Genomic DNA, 22,370 nt, shown 5'->3' on the forward strand with positions numbered 1-22,370 from the left:
TTAAGTTCAGACAATAAAATTAACTCACCTATCAGGACCCATCATAAAAAGGCATGTGAGTAAGTGTTTCAAGATTCAAATCACTCAGTAAAAGACACATGACAATACACTTGGACTTATTAACATTTCCACACAGGAACTCTTAACATCTGACAGAGTGACCATTGGGTTCTTGGTCACCCCTCTGACCAAGGCCCTTCTTCCCCGATTGGTCTGTTTGGCCGGACTGCCAGGTCTAGAAAAAGTGTTTGTGGTTTAAAACGTCTTCAATGCTACAGAGATGTTTCAGGACCCATCCCCAGATCTGTGCCATAACAAAATACTGTCTTGGAGCTCCACGGACAATTACTTCGACATGGATTGTTCTGTTTCTCTGAAAGACACTGTCACTCAATGCACTGCTGTTTTTACATCAGCAACTCTGCACAACCAGCTAGACCAGAACAGGGACGACCTGGAGGGCTGTGGACAGTGACGGTGACTTTGGGCAGGGTCAGCTAGAAGTTGTCAAACCTGGTAGTCTAAAGACATAAGACATCGCAGGTCCTCCTAAGATTGAAAAGGACTCCAGGGAAATCAGATGGAATGTTTCTTGGATCAGAAACGATACCTCAGCATGGATTAGTAGCAATGTTTAACCCTAACCCTTTAATGTGTAAATTGTTGTTTTAAGCGATGGTACCTTTTGGTTAAGATAAATGTTTCCAGAACTCAAGTTATATGAACATTAGTAAACAATGTGGTCATGTTTTGTCTCCTGCCACAGTCACATTATGGCAGAATTTGTGTATAAACAAAGGCCTGGTCCAGTATTCAAGCAATTGCTGATATTAGCTAATATGTTAGAGCCAAAAGAAAAACTCAACAGATGTTATATTGTGTCTTTATAGTCTAACTCTACACTTATACCTGATTAATCAATATGGAGGCTTCAGAAAGCTAATTAGATTGGCAAAGAAACAGCTACATCAAACCTAGTCAAAAGGTAACAGATTGCATGTGATCACACTTTAAGGTGCACTTTCAAGGCATCAACCGGAACAGCATAAACTTTGCTTGTTTTCCTGGTCTCACGTAATTCCTTGGTTCCAATCAAGCTGAGGTCGATGAGGTGAGGGAGTGTGCCCTCACACACATTGACCCGAAAAAGCAGAATGCCTTGGCACGTTTCACAATATAAGGACATCGTAGCTCATATGAATATATCCCCAGGTTTTATCAATAACATGTTGTATTGTGTTGATTTGTACTTTTTGGTCAATCCAGTGAACATGAAATTAGCAGCAACTAGCTGGACTTTGCAATGATATCCTGAATGAACAGAGCTCAGAGAACTAGATAGCCATGTGTAGAATGTTCTGTAGAGATCATCACCAGACAGGGAGATTACATCAGACCCCTTATGTTCTCTTGGTTTTTTGTTAAAAACTACAACAGCCTAATCAAATTGCACTAAGCTGTAATTAGGGAATTTTGTAGTGACTGTGACCATAAAATCCCCATCACCTATCACCTCAACACATAATATTACACCATAGATGCTATTGAAAGTGTTTGAAAGTGTGAGCGGATGCATTAGTCCCTCTTTCTCCCTCCCTGGTCTAACACACTGCTTTATTTAGCCTGCTAACAGAGGGCACTGTCTCACTCTTCATCTCTCATTGAGAGCAAGCTGACATTGAAGATGAATTGCTGTCTTGGGGCCTTTCGAGGTCAGACAACTTCACTTTATAGTCAGGATCAAAACAGACTGACATTCCATTCAGCTGTGTGCAGGATCCTTAGTGTTAATAAAAAGCAGACACATCTACATTAAGGAGTGACGCTATTAAGGAAGAATTAGTTATCCTTAGTCAGAGTACCTGGGACACCAGGCATAACTCCTGAAAATATGACAGGCATGTTTGAGAATTATTTCAGTTTCAATTTGTATTTAGCATATAATTAGGATACAGAAGATATGGACTATTCCACAAAGGAAATACCTGCCAGTTTCCTTGTGACTGGGCAACAACAGTGGATGTAATACATTATATCAATTTAATATAAATTTGTTCTAAAAAGAATGATATTGTAGCTACTTAAGGCCACTAGTTGGGGTATCCCTATTTGGAGCAGTGGGTAGTGTGCCTGTTGGTGGGTTCAAGACACTGCCTACCAAATTCTACAACATGTATAATATAAAAAATATGTATTCAATATTGATAAAAAGTAGCAATGCCAGTTGTTAGAGAACTGAAGTGTGGCTCTTTAACAGAGTGAGGGCACACCCTACTGTATTTGCCTCTCTGCCTACAACAGGCTCCTTTAAGGTATTTAGGAATACAATGCTGTACTCCATAGTGAAAGGCCTTACTCATAACATCAGAGAACCAATGTTATGCAAATGTTGCTGCCTGTCACAATTCTACGCATTCCTGCAAAGCCAATCTGCTTTTTTCCACACTACACATCTAACCAGGAGGTCAGTCTGATCTGTATGAGATCAAGGTCAGTCGACTGATGACTTCAGTTTACTTGTTGAACAACTGCCTGAGGGAGTCGATAGAGTGGGTTGAATGAAGGACATCCCACTGATGATGCCACTTCCCTCCCTGGGTGATGCTTGGCCAATATGCATTACACCACGGAGCTCTCAGCCAGACGTCAGCCTGGCCCAGGTTTGTGTGGTTGGAGTATTTTAATAAGTCAGTATTAAGTCAATGGCATGTCTTGTTTTACCAGACCCATGTCAGTAAATTGTCAGCTGTCAAAAACATTGTATTTTTCAGTGTTACCATTTCCATTACTTTTCACAATAGTAAAAATTTTACATTTCTATAATTCCATCATTGGTGGCTCCATTGCTCATTCACAAGGGAATCCCAAGGTCTTTCCAAATATGCTTGTCTTTATGTAACTGAGACAATGGGAGAAATGTAAATATCTAATTGAACGTGAAATATTGACCCCACTTCAGACTGTCATCCAGGTTTGAAATTTAAATAGATGGACACTAAACGCTCTGATGCACTAATGTATTTCTATTAATGTTTTGACAGCCATAAACATTGGCAAAAAGTAGAATTGTGTATGTAAGCCGATGTAGGCAGGAGACGGAGCAAAACAGCCACTAGGGGGGTGTACCTCCATTTCCGATAATTAAACTGGTTCTTTAGATAGCTGTTTTGGGAGGTTGCAGAGAGATGCAGCCACTGTTGGGCTAATTCCTTTGTTTAACTTTTGGAAGGCAGGGAGCATAAAATCACAATTTCTGATGAAATGCAATTTCCTTTAACCAGTGCACCATCCATGTAATTCAAAGTTATATATCCTGCAGATTGACTTCATGTTTTGGGGATTGTCTACTATTGTATGGCTATTTTACAGTCATGCAATTTTTGTGTGCAATATCAAAATCAAAACGAGTTTTATTGTCAAGTAAGTTTCACATCAAACAAGGAATTTGTTCTGGCCCGCTGGTGCAACAATTTATACCAAAGGAATAAGGGAAATAAAAACAAATAAGAATAGTGGACTGAGCATAAAAACAGTTGTGTGTGTATGTGGGGAGGGGTTATAGATTTGTCCATATGAGGGTTGTGTGTGTATGTGGGGAGGGGTTATAGATTTGTCCATATAAGGGTTGTGTGTGTATGTGGGGAGGGGTTACGGATTTGTCCATATGAGGGTTGTGTGTGTATGTGGGGAGGGGTTATGGATTTGTCCATATGATGGTTGTGTGTGTATGTGGGGAGGGGTTATGGATTTGTCCATATGAGGGTTGTGTGTGTATGTGGGGAGGGGTTATAGATTTGTCCATATGAGGGTTGTGTGTGTATGTGGGGAGGGGTTATGGATTTGTCCATATGAGGGTTGTGTGTGTATGTGGGGAGGGGTTATAGATTTGTCCATATGAGGGTTGTGTGTGTATGTGGGGAGGGGTTATAGATTTGTCCATATGAGGGTTGTGTGTGTATGTGGGGAGCGGGCTATAGTCAGTTTGGTTCCAGGGGGCATGTTCAGGAAGCCTACTGCTGTAGTTAAGAAACTGTTCTTGTGGCGAGAGGTTTTTGTCCTGGTAGACCTCAACCATTGCCAGAGGGGAAGAGATCTGAATGGTCAATTTCCAGCATGAGTGGGATCTGCCCTAATCATTGCCACTCGCCTCTGCGTCCTGGAGGTGTGTAGTTCGTGTAGATGTCAGAATGCAGACAGTCACCCTCTCTGCAGAGTGGTGATGGAGGAAGTCAGGTTGGTCTCTATGATGGCAGTGTAGAAGTGCAACATCATGGCATGTTTGGCTTTTTCAGCTGCCGCATACAGTACTTCTGCTGTGCATTCTTTGTAAGAGAGGTGATGTTCCCACTTTTGGTCCTGGGTGATGGTGGTTCCCAGAAAGCAAAAGGGGAGCCACCCAGGGCGATGGGGGGAGTGCAGCTGGGCTTCTCCTGAAGTCCACTTTCATCTCCACTGTCTTTAGGATGTTGAGCTCCAAGTTCTTCTGACTGCACCAGGATACCAGAAGGTCAGTCTCCCACCTGTAGGCGGACTCAACTCCATGATATGATGTGCAACCACTACTTAAAGTGTTTAACAGTTCATTGTATCTGGCCATGTTTTCTAGCTGTGATTCCTTTTCTTTACTGTTGGAAGCTATTCACCTGAGGCTGCATCCTGTATATTGACGACTTAAAACCAGAAATGAGAATTGTTTTTTGTTTTTTTCATTAGTTTCAACCCAATACAGTGTATTTTGACAGTAAAGGCATGAAAATATGAGGGAATGCCATTGACACAAAACTTTATGATGCTTTCAAAAGAAAATCATTATGCTGAATGGCAGAAATGTTTTCCGAATTATTTTTTTTGCCTTTCCAATAGATGAGTTTTCTAAATGGTGACCCAGAGGTCTGTTTTTATGTGTTTTTATTGTTGCCAAGGGGGTTGTGATTACCAGGATACATCATAATAGGTTGTATCTGTTATAGAAATGAATCTAGGACCCAAAATGTCAAAGTAGTGAAATCCAGCTGAAATTCCCTCGGACCACTCAGGGCTAAAGGCCTTTGCAGGTGTTTTGAGTTAATTAGCTGATTAGAGTGTGGCACCAGGTGTCTTCAATATTGAACCTTTTCACAACATTCAAATTTTCTGAGATACTGAATTTGGGGTTTTCATTAGTTGTCAGTTATAATCATCAAAATTAAAAGAAATAAACATTTGAAATATATCAGTCTGTGTGTAATGAATGTATACATTATACAAGTTTCACTTTTTGAATGGAAATACAGAAATAAATCAACTTTTTGATGATATTCTAATTATCTGACCAGCACCTGTAAAGTGGTCTTTATGCAACTGTACTGAATAAATACATTAAAAAAAAAGAGCTTGAAAAAAACACAAGGTCATTCAGGACCCATCATGAATGGCATGTGAATAATTGTGATTAAGATTCTAATCACCCCTAATAACAGATCTAGGATCAGATTCCCCTACCCCAGTCACAATTGACCCTGAATCAGTTAAAAGGAGCTACATCCCCTAGTCCTAGAAAACAGGTCTATTGAGTCTCACCGATGACACTGAGGGTGTCCCTGGTCTACTGAGTCTCACCGATGACACTGAGGGTGACCCTGGTCTACTGAGTCTCACCGATGACATTGAGGGTGTCCCTGGTCTACTGAGTCTCACCGATGACATTGAGGGTGACCCTGGTCTACTGAGTCTCACCGATGACATTGAGGGTGACCCTGGTCTACTGAGTCTCACCGATGACATTGAGGGTGACCCTGGTCTACTGAGTCTCACCGATGACATTGAGGGTGACCCTGGCCCGCCGGGTTCCTCCAGGGTGGACGGCCACACAAGTGACCTCCCCCCCACGTCCCAGATCCAGTTTGGCTGAATCCAGCTGCAGACGAGTTGTCTGACTGTAGGTGCCGTCTGGGCCCTGCCTGTGCCCCGATACGCTGCCCTGGCCGAGGGGCCTGACATTGCCGTCCGTCTCCATTATCTCCCAGTGGAGCTCCAGGGAGAGGGGGGAGAAGCCTGACGCCTCACACTGCACCGTCACCACCTGGCCGGGCACAGAGAGAGGGAGAGGGGAGGGAAAGATGGAGAGGGACGGAGGCTCTGGGAGACAAAGGGAGAGATAAGAGGGAAGAGAAGATACACCCTGTTCATGATATACTGTCCATGTACTGTTAGAAGAATGGCTTTTAAATGTCAGGTAGCTTCAACACTAAAGGAACATGTCAAATACATACATTTTGAGCTTCCTTAAGAGAAGAAAATATTACACTTTCATTCCACTTTATCTGTGACGTCAAACATGTTCATGGTGTAATAATTTTAATTACAGTTAATAATTAGTCATTATAACTGTGGTATATAACTGTATGTCATTAGGTTGGTAGAAGAATGGCCTTCCATTTTAATCATTGGCTCTTTACCATGTTGTTCCTATGTTTTTGTCAGAGCACTCATGAAGCTGGATGACTGGGCAGGGCAGCAGAGTACCAATCAGCTTGCAGGTAGAAGGGGCTGTGGGTGGGGTCTGTGAGTGAGACTGTCCATTGGACACTAGAGGGCGGGGCATGAAAGGGTTGATCTTACACTGGGGCTTCTGGACTGAGCCCTCTGGTGGGTGAAGAGAGGAACTGCAGAAGGTGGCTGCTGGGTCTAAGGGGAGAAGACAGAGGTTTAATTAAATGAATTAATCAGCAGAACAAACAAAAATAATTATAAAATATAAATCAATTTGGTCATTTCTCATTCAAATTGTTCCTAATTCCATAAGACATAATTGATGTACAATAGTAACTGTTTCCTAGTAGCAGGAAAGGCTTCACCTCAACCAGGTCTCTCTTGGACAAACCAGCACTCCAGAACTAGACAGCTTGTCCCATAGACTGGAAGAAGGATAATAGTTGTGTTTGTGGGAAACCAGAGGTGAATAGGTAAGATTACTGTAATTGTTACTGTAAATGAGTTAAGAGATGCTGAGGAAAAGTCCACTTTTCAAGAAAAATCTGAAGGAAAGAAAACTTGGTTATTTGCAGTTCATTACTCCAATTTATGAATTGACCAGGAACAAGACAGTTAGCTAATTATTCTGCCATCACACTGTTGCTTTCTCCCTTATATATGTCTAACTAATTGTTACCAAACATATTCTGTCTTCTACTCAAGAAACATACAAAAATCTAGTTATCACACAAACATGAAAATAAGACGCTATGCTATCCTGGCAACAGACCTCCTGATCTGAGATACCATTTGTGTTTCTGTTCTCCAAATGGAAGAACAGAAACATCTGTCTCTGGGTCAATAGATGTTACAGGTTCAGGCCTAGTGCCACAATCCTGTATAGGAAAAAGGGATGCTTGCCAAGATTTCAAATTCTAAAATAATAGCAGCCTATTCTAACACAGTGCATTTATTTCAATTTTGAATAGCAGTTTAGCAGTTTTGTAATCAATTAACATAATACAATTCTTACAGAGGCTTATTGAGTTCATATTGCAATTAATACACAAATCATGAGAAAGTAATACATGGGTATTAAAAAAAAGCATCCTTTATAATGCTTCCTTCATTTTCACTTGTGGGTGTACTCACTTTTGTTGCCAGCGGTTTATACATTAGTGGTTGTGTGTTTTTGAGGGGACAGCAAATTTACACTGTTATACAAGCTGTACACTCACTACTTTACAATGTAACAAAGTGTCATTTCTTCAGTGTTGTTACATGAAAAGATATAATCAAATATTTACAAAAATGTGAGGGTTGTACTCACTTTTGTGAGATACTGTAGATTCTAGATTCAATAAACGTAGTGAAACATTTCAAACATGTTTTTGTTTCAATCTTGATGATTATGGTTTATGGAAAATTCAGTTCATGGAAATAAAAAATCCAGCATCTCAAAATATTAGAAGAAAAAATGTACAATACAGAAAACACAACTTAAAAATATCTTCTGTAACTGACTGGAGGCCAGTGCAAAGACATCACAGTTATTGTCTCCCCAGGCTATTGATTTGACTATTGACCAGTATAAAAACGTAATTGATTAGCCCACTGGAAGCTGAAACAACTAAGTGGCCATGATAATAAAATGAGAGCCCAATCCTACTTCTACAGTAATTGCCATGGGATTTTTTGTGATCACAGAGAAACCAGTTCAGTTGCGTCGTGCCTAAGAATATCTCTTAGCCTTTGTATACAGAGGCTAAGAGATGATAAGAACTGAAATGAATCTTCAACAATCTTCAGTGTCAATATCCAAGAGGGATCTTGCTGGCCAAAAACGAAGACATATTGTAGGCCTACAATCAAATCATTTGCTATTACAAACCATTTACAAATATTTAGTTAATAGTTAAAGACATACCCTGATGAGCCTAATATGCTGTTGGTCCTCTGCATGCCACCAAAACTGCACCAACCTGCTGAGGCATGGACTCCACAAGACCCCTACAGGTGTCCTGTGGTATCTGGCATCAAGACATTAGCAGCAGATCCTTCAAGTCCTGCAAGTTGCAAGGTGGAGCCTCCATGGATCAGACTTGTTGGTCCAGCACATCCCACAGATACTCAGTCGGATTGAGATCTGGGGAATTTGGAGGCCAGGACAACACCTTGAACTCTTCATCATGTTCCTCAAACCATTCCTGAACAATGTGTAGTGTGGCAAGGAGAATTATCCTGCTGAAAGAGGCCACTGCCATCAGGGAATACCATTGCCATGAAAGGGTGTAGCTGTTCTGCAACAATGTTTAGGTAGGCAGCATCTGTCAAATTGACGTCCACGTGAATGCCCGGACCCAGGGTTTTGCAGTAGAACATTGCCCAGAGCATTACACTCCCTCCACCGACTTGTTGTCTTCCCACAGTGCATCCTGTTGTCGTCACTTCCCCAGGGAAACGGTGCACACCTACATGCCCGTCCATGTGAGTGCCTTTCACTCTGTGTTGTGACACATTATTCCCATCATTGACATTTTCTGTGACTTGTTCCTAAACAGACATTCTGTAGGTTCGGACCAGACCAGATAGCGTTTGTTGCACTCAAGCATCAATGAGCTTTGGGCCCACATTAACCTGTCGCCGGTTTGTGGTTGGTCCCTCCTCGAACCACTGTACCATAGGTACTCACCGCTGCTGACCGGGAGCACCCCGCAAGCTTTGCTGTTTCAGTCATTTGACCATAACAATTTGGCCCTTGTCAATTTCACTCAGGTCTTTACTCCTGGCCATTTCTCCTACATCCAACACGTTGACTATGAGAACTAATGTTTGCTTACCATCCCATCTACCCAGACCTTGACCTGCCCTTGTTAGATGATCAGTGTTATTCGCTTCACCTGTGAGTAGTCATAATATTTTAGCACATCAGAGTTTATTCACTTGATCAGCAAACGCCATCAGTGTTAGTGGTGAATATAACAGGCAGCCCAATTTTGTTTCGTTTTTTATCCATATATTTGTGTACTGACCAACCAGAAAATATCTGGAAAAAGATCGAGTGCGATCAGACCTAGAGTGATTGCTCAAAATATTTAACCGAGCAGTTTGTGAACGCAGACGAATAGCAGGTGTGGGCTTGTTGACAATACATACAAGTACTTTCAGTTTCCTTTACTCAACCTCTAACATTTGATTCATGACGGATTTTACTGACACTTAATGCTAGCTAAATTCTCATTGGCTCAAAAACGCGTTAAGCTCATAACAACTTTCAGCATATTGTCCTCTCTACGAACTTTGTGAAAATACGGTCATGGGCTATGTATTTTTTTGTACTGCTGATCCTGATAATAGGACATCTTCATACAGTATCTGCTGGTCAGTATTTATTTAATTTTATTATAGAAATATTTATTCTGTCCGTTAATGTATGTTTACTTTTCATATAGTACGAGTAGGTTATTTTGCCTCCTTTGCTAACTATTTCCTGTAGACCATGGAACGTTGGTTTAACATGTATGCAAGGCACTGGCAGTACATTACATTTACAGTACTTACTTACATGCATCACATTGCACCAAATTTAAAAAAGCATGTTGACCGAAGTATAAAGCGAACTAGATATATATATATATATATATATATTCTTAAAGTATTCCAATATCTAATTATATTGTTATTTATATTACCTCGATACTGGACACACCTCATCAGATTGTGTTGAATGAAATTACTTTATAGTCGTAGGCCATTAACAATAGAATGGGGGATAATTATGTCTTATGAATGTGTACTGTCCTTTCAATCTAGTCATGTTGCGCTTAATTTCCAATGCTAATGTGATGAAGTTGAAAAAGTAAAAAAAATATGCTTAATTTGCGTAATTTCTGTTACCATTATGATTCAAAAAAGGAGCCAAACAACTATGTGATAATAAATGGCTTCATATGATCGCTATCCTTAAATAAAATACAGTTTTAACATTTCAAAATCAGTTTCAAAATCAGTGCAATAATTTCACAATTTCTGTCGGGGCATGCAACTGTAGAAGCAATTCAATGTGCTTTACAAAGAAAAATAAATACAATAGCATAGTGTAGGGTTTCAATAGACAGAACATATTTGGCTAAACATCCAAATTATGAACTTAACTATTACCTATATTTAACTATTACATTACCTTTCTTTCTTGACCTCCAGTATGTAATGTTGCCAATCTCACGTAAGACATCAACATCTCTGTAGTGTCTACATCTCTGTATGCTAAAATGTTTCAAGATAACGCTTTGATTAAACATCATTTATTTATTGGTTCAACATTGTCTGATCCATAAATGAAAAGCAAATGTATTGAATTATCTATTTTCTCTGTTGTTGTCCACAGCCACCCACTCTCTGAAATACTTCTACACAGGAGTCTCAGGTGATATTAACTTCCCAGAATTCACTACAGTGGGTCTGGTAGACAATGTTATGTTTATCTACTTTGACAGCAAAAACAGGACTGCAGTCCCCAAGACTGAGTGGATTAAAAGAGTTGGACCAGACTACTGGGACAGTCAGACTCAGACTGGTAATAATCTACATCAGGTCTTCAAAATCAACATTCAAGTAGCAAAGGATCGATTTAACCAATCCATGTCTACAGGTATGTGCACAAAGACAGTCAAACACACCCCATAACTCTTTATCACACCCTTATGTATTGTCATTAATATACAATGTAAAAACCAATAGTCTGATCTACAGTAGTTCAGACTCAACACTGACTGAACTGCAGCGCCCCCTACCAGCTTTCACCACACTCTGCTGATGCTTCAGTATGTGATTATGTGTTATTCACACCACTGACCTGTGGTCACCCATTGACCTGCTAGACTGGCTGTAATCAAAGTGTCACTTGGCCTTCCATATATAACTCTGTTTGAAGTTCTCAGCAGAAACACCTGATGATGATATTGATGATTGATTAATGGTCTTCTCTGCTCTAATGATTCAGAAACACATTGTGGAATCAGGCCTGTCATGGGAGACACACACACACGTGTAATGGATAGATACTGTTAGTCATGTAATTGCCTCCATTTCTGCAGTAGTTCCTGACTGAACAGGGACTCCTCTCTCACTTCCTGTCTACCTGTCTACCCCCAAAGCCTTAATTTATCAACCTAGCTTTATTTATTCACACTCCTCCTTGACAAAGAAAGTCTTATAACAACATCCATTATTAAGAACAACAGCACTGTACTAAACAATGTATTTTCAACACAGTAGCTAGAACCTGCTCTAGTCAACATGATTAGTCTGGATTGATCTACATTAAACACAGTAGATAAAACCAGCTCTGCTCAACATGATCTAGTTTGGATAGATCTACATTAAACATGGTAGATGGAACCATCTTTGCTCAACATGATCCATTCGGGATAGATCCACATTCAAGACAATTGATAAGCACTAAGGCCAGTCAAGCAATATAGCCAATTATATTGCTCCAAATAAAAAAAAACACGCATGTACATAAATATACAAAAATCTACCGGCCACTTAACTGCCAAAAGTGTTTTCCCCCAAACCACAACCAAAACCAAGCGCTGTGCACTAGAAATACAAAGATCTGTAATAGAAAATAAAAGAACAAAGAAAGTAAACACGATACATGCAGGAACACAACAATATAACAATGATCAACAAGTACAGGGAGAAAATGACTGAACTAAATACACAGACCAACGAAGGGAACAGAAACGGGTGAGGGCTATACACAGGTGAACAGCATATAACTAATCAACTGAACCAGGAACAGGAAAGACCAAAGAAGGACATGATAAATACAGAACACACAGAAAACAAAAACCAGAATGGTCCTGCCTGGCTGGGACCGTTACATGCTAATCTTTTATCAAATAATATATTTATTACTAGCTAGTAAGATGTTATTTGTTAGCCTGTATTATTCAATTGAAACACAAATATTACACAGCAATTTTACGAGCAGATGGTCACCGTGGTGATGGAGCTACAGTGCTCCTTGCTCAAATGTCTGACAAAATATCTCAACACTCACTGGTTTAAATCTGCCGTTTTTGCTTACTTCCAGTTTACTACCATGGCTGCTATTGCCGCTCTGAAATTAAATCTCTGAAACCAGCCCAAAATCCTCTGGTATAGAATAGATCCATTCCCTCCCCTTCTCACTCGCTGTCTCTTCATCAGCTCTGTCTCTCTGTCCACAGGTGCATCTAAAAAAAAAATTATATCGTGGAAAACTACATTTTCCATTATCATCAATCTTGATGATTACGGCTTAAAAAGTTACTAAATGTACATACTTAGGAAACGTTTGGAGGTCATTTTGAGTTAATTAGGTTATTATAGCTCTTCTCGGGTTGACATTTCTGTATTATAAAACTTTTATTTTAATATTTTGAAATACTGGATTTTTTATTTCCATGAGCTGTAAACCGTAATCATCATGACTGAAACAAAAAAGTATTGAAATGTTTCACTTTATCTGTAATGAATATAGTATATATGAAGGTCTTTTTGATTTGAATTATGGAAATGTTCTACTATATATATTTTTTGATGCACCTGTATGTGGTGAAGGAATGGCATCATCACACTATTGGGTCTGAGCTGTATCATTATTACTTAAAAATAAATGTCAATCACAGATTTCTGTGTTTTACTATTGTACTAAACAACCAATCACAACCACCGATAGGGGGGGACAAACGGGTCCAGAAAAATAGCCCTTTTTGTGGAAGAGCAGAGGAGAGGAAGAGCAAAGGAAAAGGAGAGATCTGGGCGTGGGGGGGCCCATCTAAGATGATCTCGTCCCAGGCCCAGGCAAGACTGTCAGCTGGCCTGCAACCAATGATGACATCACTTTGAATCTGAAGAACAATGTAGCAATGTACAGTGTTGATGGTATCTCTGTCTCTCTCTCAGGTGTACATGTATTCCAGTGGATGTATGGATGTGATTGGGATGATGAGACTGGAGTCATACAGGGTTTTGACCAGTATGGATATGATGGAGAAAACTTCATCTCATTGGACCTGAAGACATTGTCATGGATCGCTCCAAAACCACAGGCATTCATCACCAAGAACAAGTGGGACAGTGACAAAGCTGACAATGACTACCTTAAAAACTATTTCACCCAGGAGTGTATTGAGTGGCTGAAGAAGTATCTGGAATATGAGGAGACCAGTCAAATGAGGACAGGTACAAAAAATTAAGAGAATATTAATTTACTCCACAGAGTGAATCCCAATATTATATTGTCTCATTTAATAAATTATTCTGTTCATGTAATTGGCCTATAGTATTCTCATTAAAAATAAAAAAATCCATTTAAAGGGGCAATATCCTGCCTAAGATTTGCACTGTAAAACTAGCATAACAACAAGCAAAATAACCAGTAGATATATGCAGTTAATGTTTAAAGTTAATGTTCCAAATCTTTTTCTACAAAATGAATCAGTGACTGACATTCCCCATTTAAACATTCTTGCCAGTCCCTCTATCAGTTCAGGGACATCTCCTTATACTGGCTGTAGACACCTGTGGTACTGTCCTTCTCACCCTAAACCACCCGGGACTAACTAGCACTACTCTGGTCTCGTTTGGTAACAGAAGAGGAGGGAGAGACAAGTTGTTATTGTTCCGAGGCAGGATTCTACACAGGGCCCTTTTAGTTCATGTCATTTAAGTCAGAAAATGCATTTAAGTCTAACAACATAACATTTGTTTTAACTTTCTGTTGCTCCACTCCTTGATGTTTTCCCTCTTACCTTGACCTTTCCTCTGTCTGACATTTGTTTCCCTCCCTTCACTCCTCATATCTCTTTCTCTACCCCCCCTCTCCTTCTCTCCAGTCCCTCCATCAGTGTCTCTGCTCCAGAAGACCCCCTCCTCTCCAGTGACCTGCCACGCTACAGGTTTCTACCCCAGTGAAGTCAACATTTTGTGGCAGAAAGATGGACCATTTCAGCATGAGGATGTGGAGACTGGACATACTCTCCCTAATGGAGATGGAACATTCCAGAAAAGTGTCCTTCTGACAGTGAAGCCTGAGGAGTGGAAGAACAACAAGTATCAGTGTGTGGTTCAGGTCTCTGGTATCAACAAGGACTTCATCAAGGATCTGACTGAGTCTGAGATCCAGACGAACCGGGGTAAGATAGAGATTTACTGACACTCATTAGACCCAACAAACCCTCCTGATAATATTCCTAGTTTCTGAGCACTCTGTTTGGTAACACTACCTTGTTGATGGTATACTATATTCACACTGACCATGACCCTGTGAATTCTTATTTTGACATGAACATAGACATGTTTGGAGTTCATTATTATGACACTGAAACAATAACCAATGTGTGTTTCTCCTAGTAGATGTTGGCATGAGTAAAATATAACTTCCTGATTTGTCTGAAAAATACTTTGATCGATTACTATAATGTATTTTACAAGCCCTTTTTGCATCAGCAGTTGTCAAAGTGCTTATACAGACATCCAGGCTGAAACTGCAAAGAGCAACAACAACAAATTCACAGTGACTAGGAAAAACTCCCTGGTAGGGTTGGAAGAAACCTAGAGAGGAGCCTAACTCGCAAGAAGCGAAGATTCTAAAATTGAAGTTTTTTTGCAATATCCATGTTCAGATGACCAGTGGGTCAGTAATACAGGTAGACTGTGTCCAGAGTTTTAGGCAGAATCCATCTGAACAACCAGGCAGACAGGGATGACCAGGAGGGCTGTGGACAGTGACCACCCAGGGTTTGGACTAGAGGACATTCCCCCCAACAGAAAGCAGAAACACCAGACTACACTTAATCATTGACCCTACTGAAGAGATGCTTAAAGATTGTAAATGAGGCATTTCTCAAATGGATCGATAGATCCTTACACAATAAGGGAGCTCTTTGGGAGAAAGCCATGTCTGCAGCTGTTTGTTTTGAAATTCTCAAAGCAGCATCGTAAGAATTACGTATTTTTTAAGATTTTGGAAAACATGATTGCATTTAGTATGAACATATCATCAATGCTGTTATGTTCAATAGTAGCATAAACCCTGTTCTTTTGGTCCTTAATGACTTGAAATCACGTTCAGTGTCAACATATGAGAAGTGCCGTTTACCTGCCATCAGAAACTGTCCGGCAGGGGCAGTTATAAAGATATTAATAGTTTAATAGAGGGGCTGTTTGCAAGGGTGTTGTCATTAAGGACCAATAACACTGGGGATATGTTGATAGGGAATGTAATTGCACCGATTTATGTTCATACTGAATGTAATGTCTCTTTACAAAATAGTTACTTACTAACATAATTTCTGAGAAGTACCGTTGTTCCTCAGTTCCTTGTTTCTCCAATACTTTATTTTCTTATGTACTCTGTATCTCCACCAGGACCTCTAGCCAACGCAGTTCATTTAGGGTCTGGTTTCTTTCTCCCTCCAGGTTACCTGGACATTACAGACAGGATAGTCATTTTGTAAGGCTTTTTTCTCCAGCTAAGTTTTGCTACTAGTTATTCTCATTCTATATGCAATATTAACCCAATAATACGATTAAATTAGCACCAAAATAAGATGATAAACCTACTATTGATCCTCCTAATCTCTGTAAGTCATCTTCATTACACCTGTGTGTTTCATGAGTTTCTTTATGAAAGTAATTCACAAACGCCATGACAGGTTCATCAACGATTCGAGCAGCCCACATGTATTCTACAAATGTGTGCGATGCCAAACATGCCCTGATAACGTGAAGTGAGCATTACTGGATCAATACTGAGTGACAGCCTTCTGGCCGGCTCCAGTTTTACTCCACGCTCCAGTCAAACTGGGCCTGCTCCGCCTGCCCTGCTCAGATCATCTTCTCTGCCTGCTGGTCATCTTAACATCCAAAAACATTTGTGTCCCAAAAGGTTCTGTAGTTTTATAATAATCACCTGGCATAGCCAGAAGAGGACTGAATACCCCTCAGAGACAAATCATTACATGAACTTGCAGGCCTCCTTACTGTACCTAGAATTTCAACCATACTTCTAAGGAATGATGTTCAAATACAACTAATCTAAAAAGCGTGAGTACGTTCAGTATGAACATAAATCAGTTGAATTGCATTTCTTATCAACATATCCCCAGTGCTGTTGGTCCTTTATGACTCGCTATTAAATTGCTCCTGAACATTTTGCTCTTATGTTGGTTCTTAACGTAATTAATTGAAAAGGGAAAAAACCCTTGTTACGAATAACATTTACGATTAATGGTTACGTTAACTATGGGTTAAGGATAGGCATGATGGTACTGGCGTTAGGGTTAGTAATATGTTTACAGTTAGGTTACAGTCAAGGTAAGGTATCACAGTACTGAGTTTAGGGTTAAGATGAAGGTTGAGGTTAAGTTTACAAAAACATAACCTCAACTATTTATGGAATGCAAAGCATACCAAATATTAATTATACATATTTTTTTTCTTATAATATAATTTCAGATACAGCCGGTATTTCACATACTATCACACCAATCCGAGATCTGTGGCCAGCATGCTTGTTCTGACTTGGGTTCCCACGATTCAGATAACGGATCTTGTCTTGGATAATTGGATTTTGAATACATCTCTGAAAACCTCTAATCCAGAGTCTTTAGGCAGAATTCAGATTAGCTTCTTAACCAGGTGGTCTATGGACAGTGACAGCAGGAATCATCAGGTAGCAACTAGATCCCCAACAGAACTAGGAGGACTTTGGAGTCTAGGAGTCATCAGGGTGAGGTTGTCTTTAGACATGCTTTATGGTCTCCTTCCCTTTTAATATTCTACAGGACAAAATTAGATGGAGAACTCCCTGGATCCAAAAGGTTACCTCAGCATGTGATTCAGACTGACCATTGTTCCTGTCACCTAAACTAATTCAACGTAAAAAGGACTGAGATAGGACAGACCCTATAGCCCCAGCACAATATTATAGCAGCGTAAATCTAGAGACTGAGACGGGTGAATCTGGAGACCCTGTGTCTGAAAATAACTCCGGACAGGATCAAACTGCCAGGAAATTATCCTGCCTTGTATTTTCCCCAACTTGACTGTAGAATTGTACTCCCATTCATGAATTCCACAGAACCCACCAGACCCACAGGAGTCCTGTTTTTGTGTCAGCTTCTAACTCCAACATTGTAAATGCTCTTTTGTGATTATCACAGACCCAACCTCCATTGGCCCCATCATTGGAGTGGTGGTAGCTGGCCTCCTGGCCATAGGTGCTGCTGTTATTATTGTAGTCGTCATCTGGAAGAAGAAGAGCAAGAAAGGTGAGTGAGGAGAGGGAATCCTGTTTTTATTGTCATATGTACAGGGTTTTTACTATTACTTGGGGCCATAATGCTACACTTATTCCTAACCATCCCATACTGAACTGGGCCTCTTTACTTTTCAAATGAACCCCGAATTAATACATAAAAAAATAGCTAGCAAGTGAAAGGTTGGCATGAGGAAAAATGACTTCCTGATCAGCAGTTGTCATAAAGCGCTTATACAAATAACAACAACAACAATAAATTGAGGCACAGTGGCTACCAAAAAGCATTTTACATATTGTGATGGTCCTTAACGTAATGGATTGAAAATGAAAAACGTCTTGTTTCAAATAACATTTACTGTTAACGGTTAAGGTTTAACTTAGACAGGCCTGGCATTAGGGTTAAGAATACTTTTAGGGTTAGGCATCATAGTACTGAGGTTAAGATTAAGATGAAGGTTGAGGTTAACTTTACAAAAACAGAAAATGCCTGTCTAAATTACACAATTCCACAAAAACAAAATGTCTAACTTTTAAGTTTGCCGGAATAAAACTTGAAATCATGGATGGAAAGTTGGTTGCAGAAATGCCTCCCCTCCATCCCCGACCACAACGCCCTGGCAAACAGCCACTCTATTTAACTATTATTATGTTCATAATTGACCCGCTCATAACTGACTCTGGTGGCCAGTTTCTGATGGCAGGTAAAAGGCACTTCTCATATTTTTACACTGAACAGAAGTCGCAAGTCATTAAGGACCAATAGCACTTGGATATGTTGTTATTGAATGTAATAATTCTGCTGATCTGTTCATACTAAATGCAATTTTCCAAAATAGTTACATATTTACATAATTTCTCACAGTGCTGGGTTGCAAAGCATAGCAAATGTGAATTGCACTGAGTCAGGACAGACTGACCCTAGAGCCCCAGTAAAATACTATAGCAACATAACACTAGGGACTGAGACGGGGTGAATCTAGAGACATAATGTCTGAAAATAACTCCGGACAGGGCCAAACTGACAGGGAACAATCCTGCCTTGTCCTTTCCTCCACTTGACTCTGCATTTTTACTCCCATTCTTTCATGAATTCCACAGATCCCACAAGAGTCCTGTTTTTGTGTCAACTTCAAACACCAAATGACATTTTAAATGCTCTTTTGTGATTATCACAGACCCACCCACATACCTATCCATTGGCCACATCATTAGAGTGGTGAAAGTTCGCCTCCTGGCCATAGGTGCTGCTGTTATTGGGGTCGTCAATTGGAAGAAGAGCAAGAAAGGTGAGTGAGGAGAGAATCTTTCTATTGTCATATGTACAGTGGTGTTTACTATTTGATTGGGCTGTAACGCTACAGTTATTCATAACCATCCCATAATTGACTGGGCCTCTTCACTTTTCTAATGTGAACCCTGAATTAATACATCAGAAAATAGCTAGCAACTCTTTTTATTTTATTTACTTGTCCTTTATTTATACAGAGAAATCAGTCTGAGTCTCTTTTACATCTGAGCCTTGTACTTAAAAGTTAAAAGAAATTAAAATACAAGTCAATTACAAATAACTAATAAAAATGTTCCCAACTCTGAATTAACCTGAGGGATCTCTAATGTCAGCCAATCTTGAGAGCATGTTTGATAACCCCCACTTCTCCAGTTTAACTTGGTGGTAAGATAGCTTGGTAGCTTATACACTAAAGCCATATGTACGATTATCAGCCAGGAAACCAGAGTCCCAACCAACCAAAAGATACCAAATTCTGAAATGGTCAAACAAAATACACACAGACGGAACTTAAAAACCAAAAGCAAACTATATAGGAAAAGAATGAAAAGCAACACTGCCATCTACATAAAAATATATAAAATGAATTGTATAACACGGTGCTGGCACACAGGACTCAAATACAACTTGGGCAGCTCGACATATACAGACCTGGCAGTGTTTTACTGAACCCAGTGGTCAAGCACAGCACACCATGTGTGCAAATATCGGCACCAGTAACAAAACACAAGGCTGATTGATAGACTGCATCTAAAGGTTTTAAAACCGAAGCCGATGCATGCATGTAAAGCAGATCACCATAATCCAGCACCGACGTAAAAGTAGTTTCAACAATCAATTCAGTGATAGTAAGATCAGCACACTTTGCTTCTATAAAATAAACCCATTTTAATCCTTAACCTCTTCAGCAATTCATTAATATGTGTTTTGAATGAAAGACATTCATCTTACCAAATACAGAAATATTGGTTAGCCAGAGCACTTTCTATAATAGAACCGTCCATGGCATTAATCTTAAGATCAATAACATATTTAATTTATTCTTGCTTAGGAGAGAAAAGTATATACACAAAAAAATTAAGGGAACACTTAATAATTGTGTAAAGGTGCAAGTTGAGGGTTGTGAGTGTATGTGGGGAACTGGTTGTAGTCAGTTTGGCTCTGGGGGCATGTTCTTGAGGCCTACTGGTGTAGGAAAGATACTGTTCTTGTGGCGAGTGGTTTTGGTCCTGAATAGATCTCTGCTTTCTGCCAGAGGGTAGAGCTCTGGATAGTCCATTTCCAGGGTAAGAGGGATCAGCCCCAATCTTTGCCACTTGCCTCCACGTCCTGGAGGTGTGTAGGTCTTGTAGAGATGGCAGGTTACAGCCAATCACCCTCCCTGCAGAGCGGATGATGCGTTGCAGCCTGCCCTTGTCTTTGGCAGTGGTTCCAGTGTACCAGACGGTGATGGAGGAGGTCAAGATGGACTCTGATGGCATTGTAGATAGGCACCATCATAGTCTTTGGCAGGTTGAACTTTTTTTAGCTGCTGCAGGAAGTACGTCCTCTGCTGTGCATTCTTTGTAAGCGAGGTGATGTTCAGCTTGCACTTGAGGTTCTGGGCGATGGTGGTGTCCAGAAAGCGAAAGGACTCCAGAGAGTTGACTCGGGAGCAACCCATGGAGATGAGGGAGAGGGCAGCTGGGTTTCTCCTGAAGTCCACTGTCATCTCCACTGTCTTTAAGACATTGAGTTCCAAGTTGTACAGCTGCTGGTGTGCAGGGAGAAGAGTAGGGGGGACAGGACTTAGCCTTGAGGGTAGCCGGTGCTGATGGTCAGGGGGTCAGACAGGTCCTTCCCCGGGGATGGGTGATTGTAAAGAACAGGTCTAACTAGAGGACATTGGGCCGTCATGCCACCCTCAAGGTTCTCCTGTTCCTCCTTACACAAAGGAGCGGATACCAGTCCTGCTGCTGGGTTGATGCAGTTCTATGGTCCTGTCCAGCTCTCTTCGTGTAATGGCCTGTTGCCTGGTATCTCCTCCATGCTCTTGAGACTGTTCTGGGAGACACCGCAAACCTTCTTGTGACGGCACATATGGATGTGGGGAGAAGAAGCGGTACAGACACATTTTAATGCGATAATGCCAATAGATTTCAGACCAACTGGCCCGTCAGTGTCCAACGCTAAAACGTTAGCATTGCACACTGCACTTACTGTAACCGTATTATAATCAGACATTTATTAATTCTCTAGTGATGAAGTAGTGCAGTATTTATCATGTGTTTTTATTGTGTGCATTTGTATTTAGTTAAGATAAAGGTAAGGGCTGTTTGGTTCACCTAAATACAGAGTTGTGTTGCCATGTTTTACATGATGTTTCTGGAGTAGAAATGCAGTCTTCAAAAAACTGTTGATTTGTATCATACCAATTATCAGACTCAGTAACATCATGTTCTTCTGTGTTTCAGGCTTCATTCCAGCTAACAGTAAGAGCCTTCATGTTGTTTCTTATTCTAAAGTTTACACAGAAAAAGAAATCAAACCATTTATTAAACATTTATGTCTTTTTGGATTTATTTTGCTTGACTGTACCTGTTTTAAAGTGTAGTTTTGCCTGTTTGCTTGTAGCTTCTGATGATGGTTCCAACTCCTCCAACAACACTGCTCCAAAAGCATGAGGTCTCTATCTGTTACCAATATCAAACAGGTAAATATATCTCATGGATGTCTATCGGTCTTTGAAATGTAAACTTTGTCCCCATCACTTAATTTCATGTAATAATGTTTGAATTAATGTAGATTAAATTAATGTAGAAGGTTCTAAGAATCAAATCTCAAGGATTTAGGCGATTCTTTTCAGTCCATGTTTCATTTTTGATACGGAATTAAGAGAACACTTTTCTGTCTTCACAGGGGAGAATCACAGACAAGAGAGAAAAGACTACAGTGAAAGTTGAAGTTGTTAGGCCTGGGCCTCAGGGGCTATAGCCCTGGTTCTTTTATGAATAGCCCCAGATCTTAGATTGACCAAAAAAATAATAATAGAGGGTAGGGGTGGTGGGGGGGCTAAGCCCCAAATGTATTGTGATCTTAGCAACACCTATGGTTGAAGTGATGTGCATCTAGACACAAAGTACATTAAAACAGGACTACCTCATGAAAATCTATTTAACTGAAATCTACAATGACAAAAATCTTGTTTTTACAGTAAATGGGTATTGGGTTGTTTGTGTATCGGGTTGTTTGTATATAATAAGTTTGAGAGGAACCCGATAGTAGAACCTCGGATTCAGGAGGAACAGTGTGGTTTTCGTCCAGGCCGTGGAA

The 22,370-nt window shown here is 40.2% G+C and overlaps 3 protein-coding genes across 7 annotated transcripts in view; 1 reads left to right on the forward strand and 2 right to left on the reverse strand.

Moving 5' to 3' along the window:
* LOC114828690 (BOLA class I histocompatibility antigen, alpha chain BL3-7-like) overlaps nt 1–22,370 on the reverse strand; it is a 593,411-nt gene that overhangs the window by 301,293 nt on the left and 269,748 nt on the right. The window lies entirely within an intron of this gene.
* Nucleotides 1–22,370, reverse strand: part of LOC105009518 (class I histocompatibility antigen, F10 alpha chain-like) — a 262,976-nt gene that overhangs the window by 210,272 nt on the left and 30,334 nt on the right. The gene's annotated exons all lie outside the window — the stretch shown is intronic.
* Nucleotides 9,730–22,120, forward strand: LOC105009516 (BOLA class I histocompatibility antigen, alpha chain BL3-7). Of its 2 annotated transcripts, XM_034294678.1 has the most exons (8): nt 9,731–9,834; nt 10,841–11,104; nt 13,411–13,689; nt 14,343–14,642; nt 17,673–17,780; nt 21,512–21,529; nt 21,672–21,750; nt 21,957–22,120. In XM_034294678.1, exons 1-7 carry the CDS (start codon nt 9,777–9,779, stop codon nt 21,719–21,721), a joined length of 1,077 nt encoding a protein of 358 aa, XP_034150569.1. In that variant the 5' UTR covers nt 9,731–9,776; the 3' UTR covers nt 21,722–21,750; nt 21,957–22,120. The 2 variants fall into 2 exon arrangements, with proteins under 2 accessions (XP_034150570.1, XP_034150569.1); XM_034294679.1 differs by lacking the exon at nt 21,957–22,120 and having other exon boundaries at nt 9,730–9,834; nt 21,672–21,751.

The sequence above is a fragment of the Esox lucius genome, chromosome 10 (assembly GCF_011004845.1).
Source record: "Esox lucius isolate fEsoLuc1 chromosome 10, fEsoLuc1.pri, whole genome shotgun sequence".
In the NCBI taxonomy this organism is placed as follows: Eukaryota; Metazoa; Chordata; class Actinopteri; order Esociformes; family Esocidae; genus Esox; species Esox lucius.